Source organism: Miscanthus floridulus, chromosome 2 (genome assembly GCF_019320115.1).
Source record: "Miscanthus floridulus cultivar M001 chromosome 2, ASM1932011v1, whole genome shotgun sequence".
NCBI classification, from domain to species: domain Eukaryota; kingdom Viridiplantae; phylum Streptophyta; class Magnoliopsida; order Poales; family Poaceae; genus Miscanthus; species Miscanthus floridulus.
The window spans coordinates 3,935,842-3,946,806 of NC_089581.1; the positions used below are offsets into that span (position 1 = coordinate 3,935,842).

At 47.2% G+C, this 10,965-nt stretch overlaps 1 protein-coding gene across 4 annotated transcripts; it reads left to right on the forward strand.

The window, feature by feature from the left end:
- The first annotated feature begins 771 nt into the window (after positions 1 to 771).
- LOC136537692 (uncharacterized) lies at positions 772 to 4,652 on the forward strand. 4 transcript variants are annotated; one of them, XR_010779130.1, is made up of 3 exons: positions 772 to 3,388; positions 3,470 to 3,571; positions 3,680 to 4,652. XR_010779130.1 is itself a non-coding variant. In XM_066529649.1 (2 exons), the coding sequence occupies exon 1, from the start codon at positions 2,225 to 2,227 to the stop codon at positions 3,368 to 3,370; it is 1,146 nt and encodes a 381-aa protein (XP_066385746.1). In that variant the 5' UTR covers positions 772 to 2,224; the 3' UTR covers positions 3,371 to 3,388; positions 3,470 to 4,652. The 4 variants fall into 4 exon arrangements, 1 of the variants encoding a protein (XP_066385746.1); XR_010779128.1 differs by having other exon boundaries at positions 772 to 3,601; XR_010779129.1 differs by having other exon boundaries at positions 772 to 3,571.
- Positions 4,653 to 10,965: the final 6,313 nt, after the last annotated feature.

Here is a 10,965-nt window from a genome sequence, read left to right on the forward strand (position 1 = left end):
CGTGTGCCGAACTCGATGGTTAACGCAAGACACAGTCGATTTATCCTGGTTCAGGCCCTCGATCGTAGATCGAGTAATAACCTTACGTCCAGTCGGCCTTAGCCTTTGCGTTGGATTGATTGTCAAGTGTTGTGTTGTACAATCGTCGTCCCCGTCTTAGAAGCCCTGCCCTCCTTTATATAGTCAGGAGGCCAGAGTCCTAGTCGGTTTATAATGAGATATCCTAGTAGGATTGCTTAATAGTTATACTACTAAGATTACAGGGGAAGAATCCTAGTTAGATTAGATCTTCTCTGTCCTTCGCGGGGTATCCTATGGGTCCCGCATCGACAAGCCCCCGAGCACTTCATGGTTGAGCTCTGAAAGTCTCGCTCTGCTCCTTCAAGTCTTGTTGAGTAGGAACAAAATGTCATCCGAGTGCTTTCTGGAGTGAAACCTTGTAGCGCTTCTTGGGATCCTTGAGTCGCGAGTGCTTTTTTAAGAAAAAATACATCCATCTAGTTGTAGCCCCCGAGCCTCTTGCTATTTGGAACAAGGAGCTGGAGGATCTTGTCTTGAAGTTGCTCTGATTGTTCGTTGAAGTTTTTTTTTTAAAAGAACTCGAATATGGATCGTTCCGGGTTCCTTTTGTCGTGATGTCTTGAAGTGGTCTGTGTTGAGGAAATCTTTTGGTAACGTGCGCTTTTTCGAGGAAAAAGTGCACTCACTGAGTGTAGCCCCCGATCCTCTTGCTATTTGGAACAAAAAGTTGGAGGGTCTTGATCTTTTATGTTGTTTGAAGAATTTGTGTTCTGAAGTAGTCCCCGAGACTTGGATTATTTCGTTATCCGAGTAGTTTCGCGGCATGTAGCCTCCGAGCTTATGTCCGGGTTCTTTTTGTTTCAGGAAAAACTCGGATGCGAGGTCTTGGCGTATTCTTTGATAGTCTGCTGTTGCCAGATGTAGTTGTATTGTGGTGGTTGAGCGTAAATGCCTTTTGTTCACGGGTTGTACTGTGCTAGTATATTCTTCCGAATATGCCCGTCTTCGAGTACTGCTTCTTCTCGCCTGAGTCGTCCATTACTGAGTCCTATCTTTTCACTGTGTCTTTTGTTGGTCTTATTTCGTTGGTGCTCCTGGTCCATGTGCGCCGATCCTTTGGCCTATAAATACCGTCCCGGAGTGCTTGTTTTCATCCATTGGACATTCTGTTGAAACCTTCTTGGTTGTGAACATGGTAGTTTGTGAAGTAGAGCAGCCCCCGGGCGTATTTTGTAGTTCCTGTGTGTCTTGTCGTAGCTGGAGGAAGTCTTGTGATAGGGATTAGAGGTAGGCTAATCCCGCGACAGCATTGTGCCAGGATGTACGTGGTGGTAGTTGGAGGAAGTCTTGTGATGTGGGCTTCGTTCCTTCATCCGGCAGTTCTGGGTTGATCCTCGTCGCCTGTCTTGAGACCGTCCGGTGCAGATCAACACCATATCCAGCATCACATCGGTCTTGGGTAGACAGATGCCCGCCGGCCTTCTCTGCTCCATGTTGCCCTGCCGTGCTACCGATTTCCGCCTTGGATGCACTGCGTTCGTCCTTTGAAGAAAACAGTGTAGCTGATGGCGGTCTGTCCTTCCGAGTAGCAATTTGGGACACGTAGTCGTTCCAGAGCCTAGTCGTGTCCGTGTTCCTCTTTGCTACTTTGCTTTTCGTGGTGCCGAGTTCGTTGGGTCTTGTAGGGTTTGTAATCTTCTATTTTTGAAGTCGCTTGTAATGTAACGAATCTTGTCTTCTGAGTTGTCTTTGATTCTTCTGTTGTGATCCCTGTCATTCATTAGACAACCGAGTTCCTTCTTACATAACCGGGTTCTTTTATTACTCGTGAGGTAGCCCTTTCTTTCTTCTTGGTTCAACGAGTTGTTCCTGTGGTCATCTGATAACCCTGCTGTGTTGCTGCGCGGATAAGTCTGAAATCTGCCCGTTGGTTCGTACTGTTGTGTGGATTCGTGCCCTCCGTCGTTTTAGCTGCGTCGGTAAATGGACCGTTGTTTTCCCACGATGTGCTTTAATGGGCCTTATGGGCCGTTTGTATCACTGAGAAATCTATTTAAAGACCTTTTATCTTCTTTCCCTTGTCACCCAGCTCTTTCCTTTAAACCCTAGTTCTCAGAAAACCGCCGCCGTCATTGTCGTTATCGCCCGAGCTCCATCGTTCTAGCTTAATCCTCCTTAGCGCCTTTGTTGCTTCCGCCAATTCATGGGAAAGAAGAAGACCGCAGGCAAATCTCAGGCGACTTTTGTGGACGAGGAGTCGTCGCTTTCTTTGATCGAAAACCAGGAGTTCGTGGCCATGAGGGCGGCTCAGAAGGTTTGGCCGGCTCCAACAACCAGCGAAGACCAGCTGCGCGAGCTCGTTAGTGATGGCTTGATCCAGAACAAAGTCATCGCTGAATGGAGAGTTCCGGGCGAGCATCGGGTTCCGGCCCTGGGTCCTGGTGAGATTGTCCTTTTTGTCTCTTTTGTCCACGCTGGTCTCTGTCTCCCTGCTTCTGTCTTCCTTCATCAGTTTCTTGGGTATTTCGGGGTTAGTTTGAACCATCTAACCCCCAATGCCGTTCTCCATCTTTCTGTTTTTGTCCATCTTTGTGAAGCCTTCCTTGGGATTCCTCCTTCTCTATCTCTTTTTCGTTTTTTCTTTCGCCTGAAACCTCAACCCCGCCGCGAGGAAACCAGTGTCCTTGGCGGTTGCGGGATTCAGTTTCGCCAGGGTCTTAAAATCAAGTTTTTTGATTATGACCTGGTCGATTCTGTCAAGGATTGGCGCGCCGAGTGGTTTTACGCTGCCAATTTGATCCCTTCTCTTGTTGTCCACTCCAGATCTGGTCCTGTGGTGAACGACCGGTGGGACAAAAAGCTTGAGTCTCCTGCTGAGATTCAGGCGATCCAACCTCTCCTTGATAGGATTAGTACGCTGAAACAGCAAGGATTGACCGGCTTTGGTATTGTCTCAAGTTTTCTTCGTCGTCGGGTTCAGCCCTTGAAAGAGCGGGGACATCTCGGCTTTGAGTATTCTGGGGCCGAGGATTCTTCGCGCATGGTTCCAGCTCTTGAGCTGACCGGTGAGGAGGTACTCGAGCGTCTCCAGAATATGCTGAAAGGAGTGAGCGTCATTCCTCCTGCCGTCCCTAAGTACTCGGCCAACAACCCGCCCCCAGCTGTGAGTTGTCTATCCTCCTTTTTCTTTTTATTTGAGTTCTTTATGTACTCTTTCTGCGTCCGTTCTTGCTTAGTTTTTCTTCGTCTTGGTGTTTTGTCTTTTCTTTGTAGGTGCTCGGTCGGAACTTTGTTGATCCGATCCGCCTTGATGTTCTCCCTGCTGTGGCGGAGGCTGGGGATCATTTAGCCGGTACTTCTGTAATTAGTAAGTCTCAAACTTTTATAGCCCTTCCTGGGGTATCTTTCAGATCTGATGATGTATATGAAGAGTATGTTCCTCGTCTAGTCCCTCGCGGCCCTCGCAGCGTCCCGAAGAGGGGGCGAATGGACGGGTCTTCATCTGGCTTGCCTGTCTCCAAGAAGCCTCGCAAACCAAGTACTCCTTCAGGTACTCCAGTTGTTGCTAGCATGCTCTTAGGTGAGCACATTTAGTACTCTTTGTTCTTTTATTTTCATGTTTCTCTCTTGAACCGAGTACTTTTCGTCTCTTTTTCAGCGGGTGCTCTGGTTTCGCTGGCTGAGGAAGAAGAGGATGATGAAGTTCCCCTTATCACGCGGCGGTGAGTTGTTTTTCATATTCTTGTCGCATTGAATTTCTCCTCTTTGTTTTTAATCTTAGTCTTGAACTTTTTTGAAGTAATCGGAGGTCGGGTGTGAGTTCTTCCGATGCTCTTGCGTCGACTTCTTCCGAAACTCCGGGGTCGAGTTCTTTGGCTTCTTCTGCCCCGAGCTGTACTGCTCCTCCGGTGCGGAGTTCTTCCACGGCTCCAGCTCCGGCTTCTTCCGTGGCTCCGTTGTCGGCTGTCCCGCTCCCGTCGCTGGGTGACGGGGACGTCTTCGCCGTCGTGGTTCCCCCTGCGAGGCCTTCTCTTGGCTTCGCAAGGAAAAAAGTAGTCAGGTGAGTAGATTCTTGCTTCATCTTTTTGGCTTTTATCTTCCTTCCTCTGGTTCTTATTGGTGCTTCCTTTTATCACTTTTTTAGTGCTTCGTCTTCTTTAATTTCTCCATCGACTTCTTCTCTGCTTCCCGCCGTGCCAATGAGTTCTGAGCCTCGAGACTCACAACATTCTGTTGATGAAGTTGCGGCGGGGGCTTTAGAGCTACCTGGCGGAGTTGCGGGCTTGGTCGCTCCGGAGGTAACCGTGGCCGTCGCGTCGAGTTCTTCTGGGGATTTGGCTCCGGCTTCCCTGGAGGTTGCTCTGGTCGCTCCTGCTTTGCCCCGGCCGGCTTCTCTTTCCCCTTCTTTTGCCTCCGGCGGCCCTTCTCTGTCCGATGACGTGGTGCAACAATTCGATGCCACTCATCGGTTATCGGAGCTGACCGCAGCCTGGGGGAGCTTGTCGACCCTCGCGACTTCTTTTGGTGAAAAGCTCCAGGTAAATTTTACTGCCACTTTTCTTTTGCATGCTTGTTTTTCTTCTATCCTTACGCCCCGTTTCTCTTTGCCTCTTTCTGCTCAGTCTTTTTCTCGTGATCATTCTGACTTCTTTTTCTCATCTGAAAATGAGAGGAAGTTGTCTTCGGAGGTGGACGCTCTGAAAGCCGATCTTGGCCTTCTCCGGGCTGAGTTGGAGACGGAGCGTCTGTTGCACCAAAAGGAGGAGAACGCCCTTCGCGCCCGGGTTGTGGAGACGGAGAAACAGAGAGATGCTGCGGTGGAGTCTGCGAAGAATGAAAACAATGGTGCCGTGGGTTCTATCTGTTCCTTCTTGTGTTTTGACTTCTTTTTCTGCTGACTTGTTCTTTGGTGTTCTGTTCTAGCTCTTCGAGTTGAGAAACAGAAGCTCTCGGAGAGTATTGATGAAATGAAGGCCCTTGTCCGTTCTAGTCATAATAGAGCTGAGGAGGTAAATACTCACGCTGAGGAAGAACTCGCCCTCGCTAGGCTGATTAGGCGTGGAGCTGACAGAGATCTTGTGCAGGCCCAAAAAACCATTGAAGGCCTATCTGGGAAGCTGGCGACGGCTACCGAAAATTGGAATGCCTTGTGGAAATCTTTTCGTTCGGTAGCCGACGTCCTCCGGACTTCGGCGGATGACGGGCAATCTTGGGCGCAGTTCATTCCTCGGATTCCGACTCGTTTCCAAGAGTTCGCGAAGAGGTGCGCCCAAGTATGTACCAAAAATGTGCTGGCCCAGGTCCGGGTCCTTGCTCCGGAGGCGCCTCTCTCCAAGATAGCGGAAGAAGCTGAAAGCCAAGAATATCTTGACGCCGTTGAAAAGATGGAGCCTGAGGTCGAAGATCTAGCCAGTAGGATTGTAGATGGTCTAAATATTGACCTTTCCCTCTCTGATGACAATGCCTGACTCGCTTGAGCATCCCCTTGTAATATTACACTCCTTTTTAAATGAAGATTCTTTATTCTTGTTGATGTATTCTTTGCTTGGGTGCGGTTGAAGTTATTTGACTTGTTGAGTGCCTTGTTCTGTTCCCGTCTCTGCTCCGCAAAACGGCTCTATGTGTTATTCTTACGGGGCCCCTTGATTTGTCGGGTACTTTTCTTTTATCGTTCCTTTTGTGATTCGTCGAGTGCTTTGTCCGTGTGATGACTTTGTTAGATGTAGATCTTCACGTTAGCAACCTTTCGCCCGCACTATGTAAAACGACTCGGTATAGAATGCAGCTTTGATAAACTTCGGCATCCGAGTGCTTTCTTGAGTGGTGCTTGTGCTCTTTTGAAGAAGAAGTACATCCATTTGGTTGTAGCCCCCGAGCCTCTTGCTTTTCGGAACGAAGTGCTGGAGGGTCTTTTAAAGTTAGACTTCGGTCGACTTGGCCAATTTGCTTTTTGTTTCGGGTGTTAGCTTTTAGCTACCCTCATCGGCGAGCTCAAGTTTCTTTTCAGCTATTTTGCTTTCGGCCGGGATGCTCAGGCATGTTTTCAGCCATTTTGCTTTTTTGTTTCGGGTGTTAGCTTTTAGCTACCCTCATCGGCGAGCTCAAGCGTCTTTTCAGCTATTTTGCTCTCGGCCGGGATGCTCAGGCATGTTTTCAGCCATTTTGCTTTTTCGGGTGTTAGCTTTTAGCTACCCTCATCGGCGAGCTCAAGCGTCTTTTCAGCTATTTTGCTCTCGGCCGGGATGCTCAGGCATGTTTTCAGCCATTTTGCTTTTTGTTTCGGGTGTTAGCTTTTAGCTACCCTCATCGGCGGGCTCAAGCATCTTTTCTGCTATTTTGCTCTCGACCGGAATGCTCAGGCATATTTTCAGCCATTTTGCTTTTTGTTTCGGGTGTTAGCTTTTAGCTACCCTCATCGGCGGGCTCAAGCATCTTTTCTGCTATTTTGCTCTCGGCCGGAATGCTCAGGCATATTTTCAGCCATTTTGCTTTTTGTTTCGGGTGTTAGCTTTTAGCTACCCTCATCGGCGGGCTCAAGCATCTTTTCTGCTATTTTGCTCTCGGCCGGAATGCTCAGGCATATTTTCAGCCATTTTGCTTTTTGTTTCGTGAAAACAACTCGTTGGAAGTCATGACAAGACATGCTGTGGATGAATATCATCTTTATTGATCATGAGTATAAACTAATACATATGTTTTTGAAGAGTATTGTCTTTCGTTGATTGTGAACGTAGGTCCCTTGTGGCTTGCATGTCTGTTTTTTCCTGAGTTGTTTTTATGCATGGAATCTTCTTAGCTGGCTGATGTGCCATGTATTGCTGACTTCTTTTCCATCTTCGGTCATTAATTTGTATGTGCCGGGTCCGGTGACTTTTGTGACAATGAACGGGCCTTCCCAAGGACTGAGTAGCTTATGTCGTCCATCAGTCTTTTGTATCCTTCTTAGCACTAAGTCTCCAACTTGTAGTGATCGAGGTTGGGTACTCTTGTTGTAGTGCTGTCTTAAACCTTGTAGGTATCTAGCTGATTGGAGGGTAGCGTTTATTCTGATTTCTTCTGAGCTGTCGAGTTCTAATCTTCTTGTGTGTTCTGCTTCTCCTTCATCATATTGTTCTATTTTTGGGGATGTCCAGATCAAGTCGGCGGGGTAGTACGGCCTCTGACCCGTAAACTAGGAAGAAAGGTGAGTGGCCTGTTGCTCTGCTTATTTGAGTTCGTAGTCCCCACACTACTTTCGGTAGTTCTTCAATCCATTTGGACCCATAGTCCACTAGTTCTTCGTATAACCTTGGTTTTAATCCGGCTAGTATGAGTCCATTAGCTCTTTCTACTTGTCCGTTGGCTTCTGGATGTGCAACGGACGCATAGTCTATACTGAAACCACAGTCTTGAGCCCAGCTTTTGAATTCTGTAGCTGTGAAGGGTGAGCCTAGGTCTGTGATGATTCGATTTGGCATGCCGAAGCGGTGCATAATGTCTTGGATGAACTCGACTGCTTTTGTCGCGCTGTATTTCGCGAGTGGTTTGTATTCAATCCACTTGGTAAACTTGTCGATTGCCACAAAGATGTACTCGAAGCCGCCTTTTGCTTTTTTCAGGGGTCCTACTTGATCTAGCCCCCAGCAGGAAAAAGGCCAAGCGGGTGGGATGCAGATAAGATTGTGAGCTGGTACATGAGCTTGTCTTGCAAACATTTGGCAACCTTTGCATTTTCTGACAAGCTCTTCTGCGTCTTTCAAAGCGGTTGGCCAGTAGAATCCGGTGCGAAATGCTTTGCCAACTAGTGTCCTTGAAGCGACATGATTTCCACAGCAACCTGAGTGTATTTTGTCTAGGATCTCTTTACCTTCTTGAAACGAAACACATTTTAGGAGTACTCCTGATGATGCTGCTCTTCTGTAAAGTTTATCTCCTACTAGAACATAGTTTTTGCTTCTGCGAATGACTTGGGTGGCTTCTGCCTTATCTGCTGGTAATTTGTTTTCTTTGATATAGTCGATGAAAACTTGAGTCCATGAAGTGTTGATTATCAAGATCTGAACGCCTTTAGCCTGAATTTCATGTGTTGTTTCACCGGGTTGTTTGATAGAGGGAACTGATAGCTCTTCTATGAATACGCCGGGTGGAACCTTTGCTCTGTCTGATCCGAGCTTGGCAAGGACATCTGCTGCAATGTTGGAATCACGTAGAACGTGTAAAATTTCTAATCCTTGGAAGTGTTTTTCAAGTTTCCGTATTTCGGCACAATAAGCACCCATGTTTTCTTTGGTGCAGTCCCAATCTTTGTTGACTTGGTTGATGACCACTGCTGAGTCGCCGTATACGAGTAATCTTTTTATTCCGAGGGTAATCGCGACTCGTAGCCCGTGGATGAGGGCTTCATATTCTGCTTCGTTATTTGTAGCTTGCCATAATATCTGAAGGACGTACTTGAGTTGTTTTCCTTCTGGAGAAATGAGGAGAACGCCCGCTCCGGCCCCGCCTAGTTTGAGTGATCCATCAAAGTACATCTTCCAATGGTCGAGGATTGTATCTGATAAGGGCTGTTGAATCTCTGTCCATTCGGCCACGAAATCGGCGAGGGCTTGAGATTTGATTGCTTTCCGTGGGGTGAAATTGATGTCCAGAGCTCCAATTTCAACTGCCCACTTGGATATGCGCCCTGTGGCGTCTTTGTTGTGTAGGATGTCTCCGAGTGGAAAATCTGTCACTACAGTAATCTTGTGGCTTTCGAAATAATGGCGAAGCTTCCGAGAGGTAATGAGTAAAGCGTAGAGTAGTTTTTATACATGTGGGTACCGGATTTTAGATTCTGACAGTACTTCGCTGATGTAGTATACTGGACATTGTACTTTATACGCACGCCCTTGTTCTTCTCTTTCTATGACTATTGCTGTGCTGATTACTGTGGGAGTTGCCGCGATATATAGCATCATATCTTCATCTTTCTTTGGAAGTGTCAGGATAGGCGATGAAGTGAGGTATTCTTTAAGTTTTTTGAAAGCTTCGTCGGCTTCTATTGTCCACTCGAACTTGTCTGTCTTCTTTAGTAGTTTAAAGAAAGGCAACCCCTTTTCGCTGAGTCTTGATATGAAACGGTTGAGGGCCGCCATGCATCCTGTTAGTTTCTGCACATCTTTGACACTTCTAGGTGGGCCCATTTCTGTTATGGCTCGAATTTGCTTGGTGCTGGCTTCAATCCCGCGCTGACTGACCAAAAATCCGAGTAGTTGCCCTGAGGGAACTCCAAATACACATTTATTTGGATTCAATTTCCATCTCCATTTCTTCAAATTTTCGAACGTTTGCTGTAAATCTTCAATTAGGGTGTCTGGGTCTTTTGTTTTCACCACCACGTCATCCACGTATGCTTCCACATTTTTACCGATTTGATTCCCAAGGCAAGTCTGGATAGCTCTTTGGTACGTGGCGCCAGCGTTTTTTAGTCCAAACGACATGGTCTTGTAGCAGTAGGCACCAAACGGGGTGATGAAAGATGTTTTGCTCTGGTCTTCTTCTTTTAGTGCGATCTGGTGATACCCTGAATAGCAATCGAGAAAAGATAATAACGCAGATCCTGCTGTCGAGTCAACTATCTGGTCAATGCGTGGTAGTCCGAACGGATCTTTTGGGCAATGTTTGTTGAGATCTGTGTAATCGACGCACATGCGCCACTCGTCCGTGTTTTTCTTCTGTACAAGGACCGGGTTTGCTAGCCAGTCTGGATGTAGGATCTCCTTGATGAATCCGGCTGCCATCAGTTTTGTTATTTCCTTTTTAATTGCTGCCTTCTTGTCGGGTGAGAATCGTCGTAGCCGTTGTTTTACAGGTTTGGAGCTTTTGTTAACATCAATTCTGTGCTCAGCCAACTCTCTTGGGACTCCTGGCATGTCGGCTGGCTTCCAAGCGAAGATATCTTTGTTGTCCTGAAGAAAGTTGGTGAGCGCGAGTTCCTATTTTTCCGAGAGGTGAGCACTGATAGTTGCTGTCTTGGAGGTGTCGCCCGTGCCTAAGTCGATTTGCTTGACATCGGCTTCCTTTGGTGGTGCGATGATACTGGGTTTTTTAGCTGGTATTTCTAATTCTTCTTGGCTTGTTTCTGCCGCGATTGTGGCTATTTCTTTTCTCCCATTGTCAGCTTGTGCTTTGGCTGCAATTTGGATCGCCTGAACGTCGCAGTCAAAAGCGCGTTTTAAATCGCTTCGAAGAGAAAGGATACCGTGGGGTCCTGGCATCTTAAGCAGTAAGTACGGATAATGTGGTATTGCCATGAATTTGGCCAGTGCTGGACGTCCCAGGATTGCATGATATGATGAATCGAAGTCGGCGACTTCGAATTTGATAAACTCTATTCGGTAGTTTGAAGGAGTTCCAAAGGTAACAGGTAAAGTAATTTGTCCGAGTGGCATGGCTGCTTTGCCGGGTACTATTCCGTAAAAAGGTGTGCTTGTTGGTGTAATCATCCCGGCGAGTTGTAGTCCCATTTTTCTTAGAGTTTCTGAAAAGATGATGTTAAGCCCAGCTCCTCCATCGATTAGTACCTTGGTGACGGTCATGCCAGCTATAGTCGGATCCAGAACCAATGGATAATGACCTGCGTTTCCCACGCTAGTCCATTGGTCTTCCCTGGTGAATTGGATAGGATACTGTGACCAATTGAGGTATCTTGGTGTAGCCGGTTCTGCTGTCATAATGGTCCGTAGTGCTAGTTTTTCTTGATGTTTGCTTCTGCAATCCGGAGCCCCTGAGAAAATCACTGCTACCGTTCCTCTAGGTTTTTGGAATCCTTTGTCCTCGTGGTCGTCTTCTTCTCTTTTCTGATTGTCATCTTTGGTGTCTTCCTTTCTATCTTTTCTTGTGTATCGATCTTTGAAAGCATAGCAATTTCCGATGGTGTGCCTCCCGCTAGGGTGCAATGGGCAACGTATGTTTTCAATGTCATCA

Excerpts from the sequence above, each read along its gene's own strand:
- LOC136537692 (XM_066529649.1), top strand. The coding sequence starts at position 2,225 with ATGGGAAAGAAGAAGACCGCAGGCAAATCTCAGGCGACTTTTGTGGAC.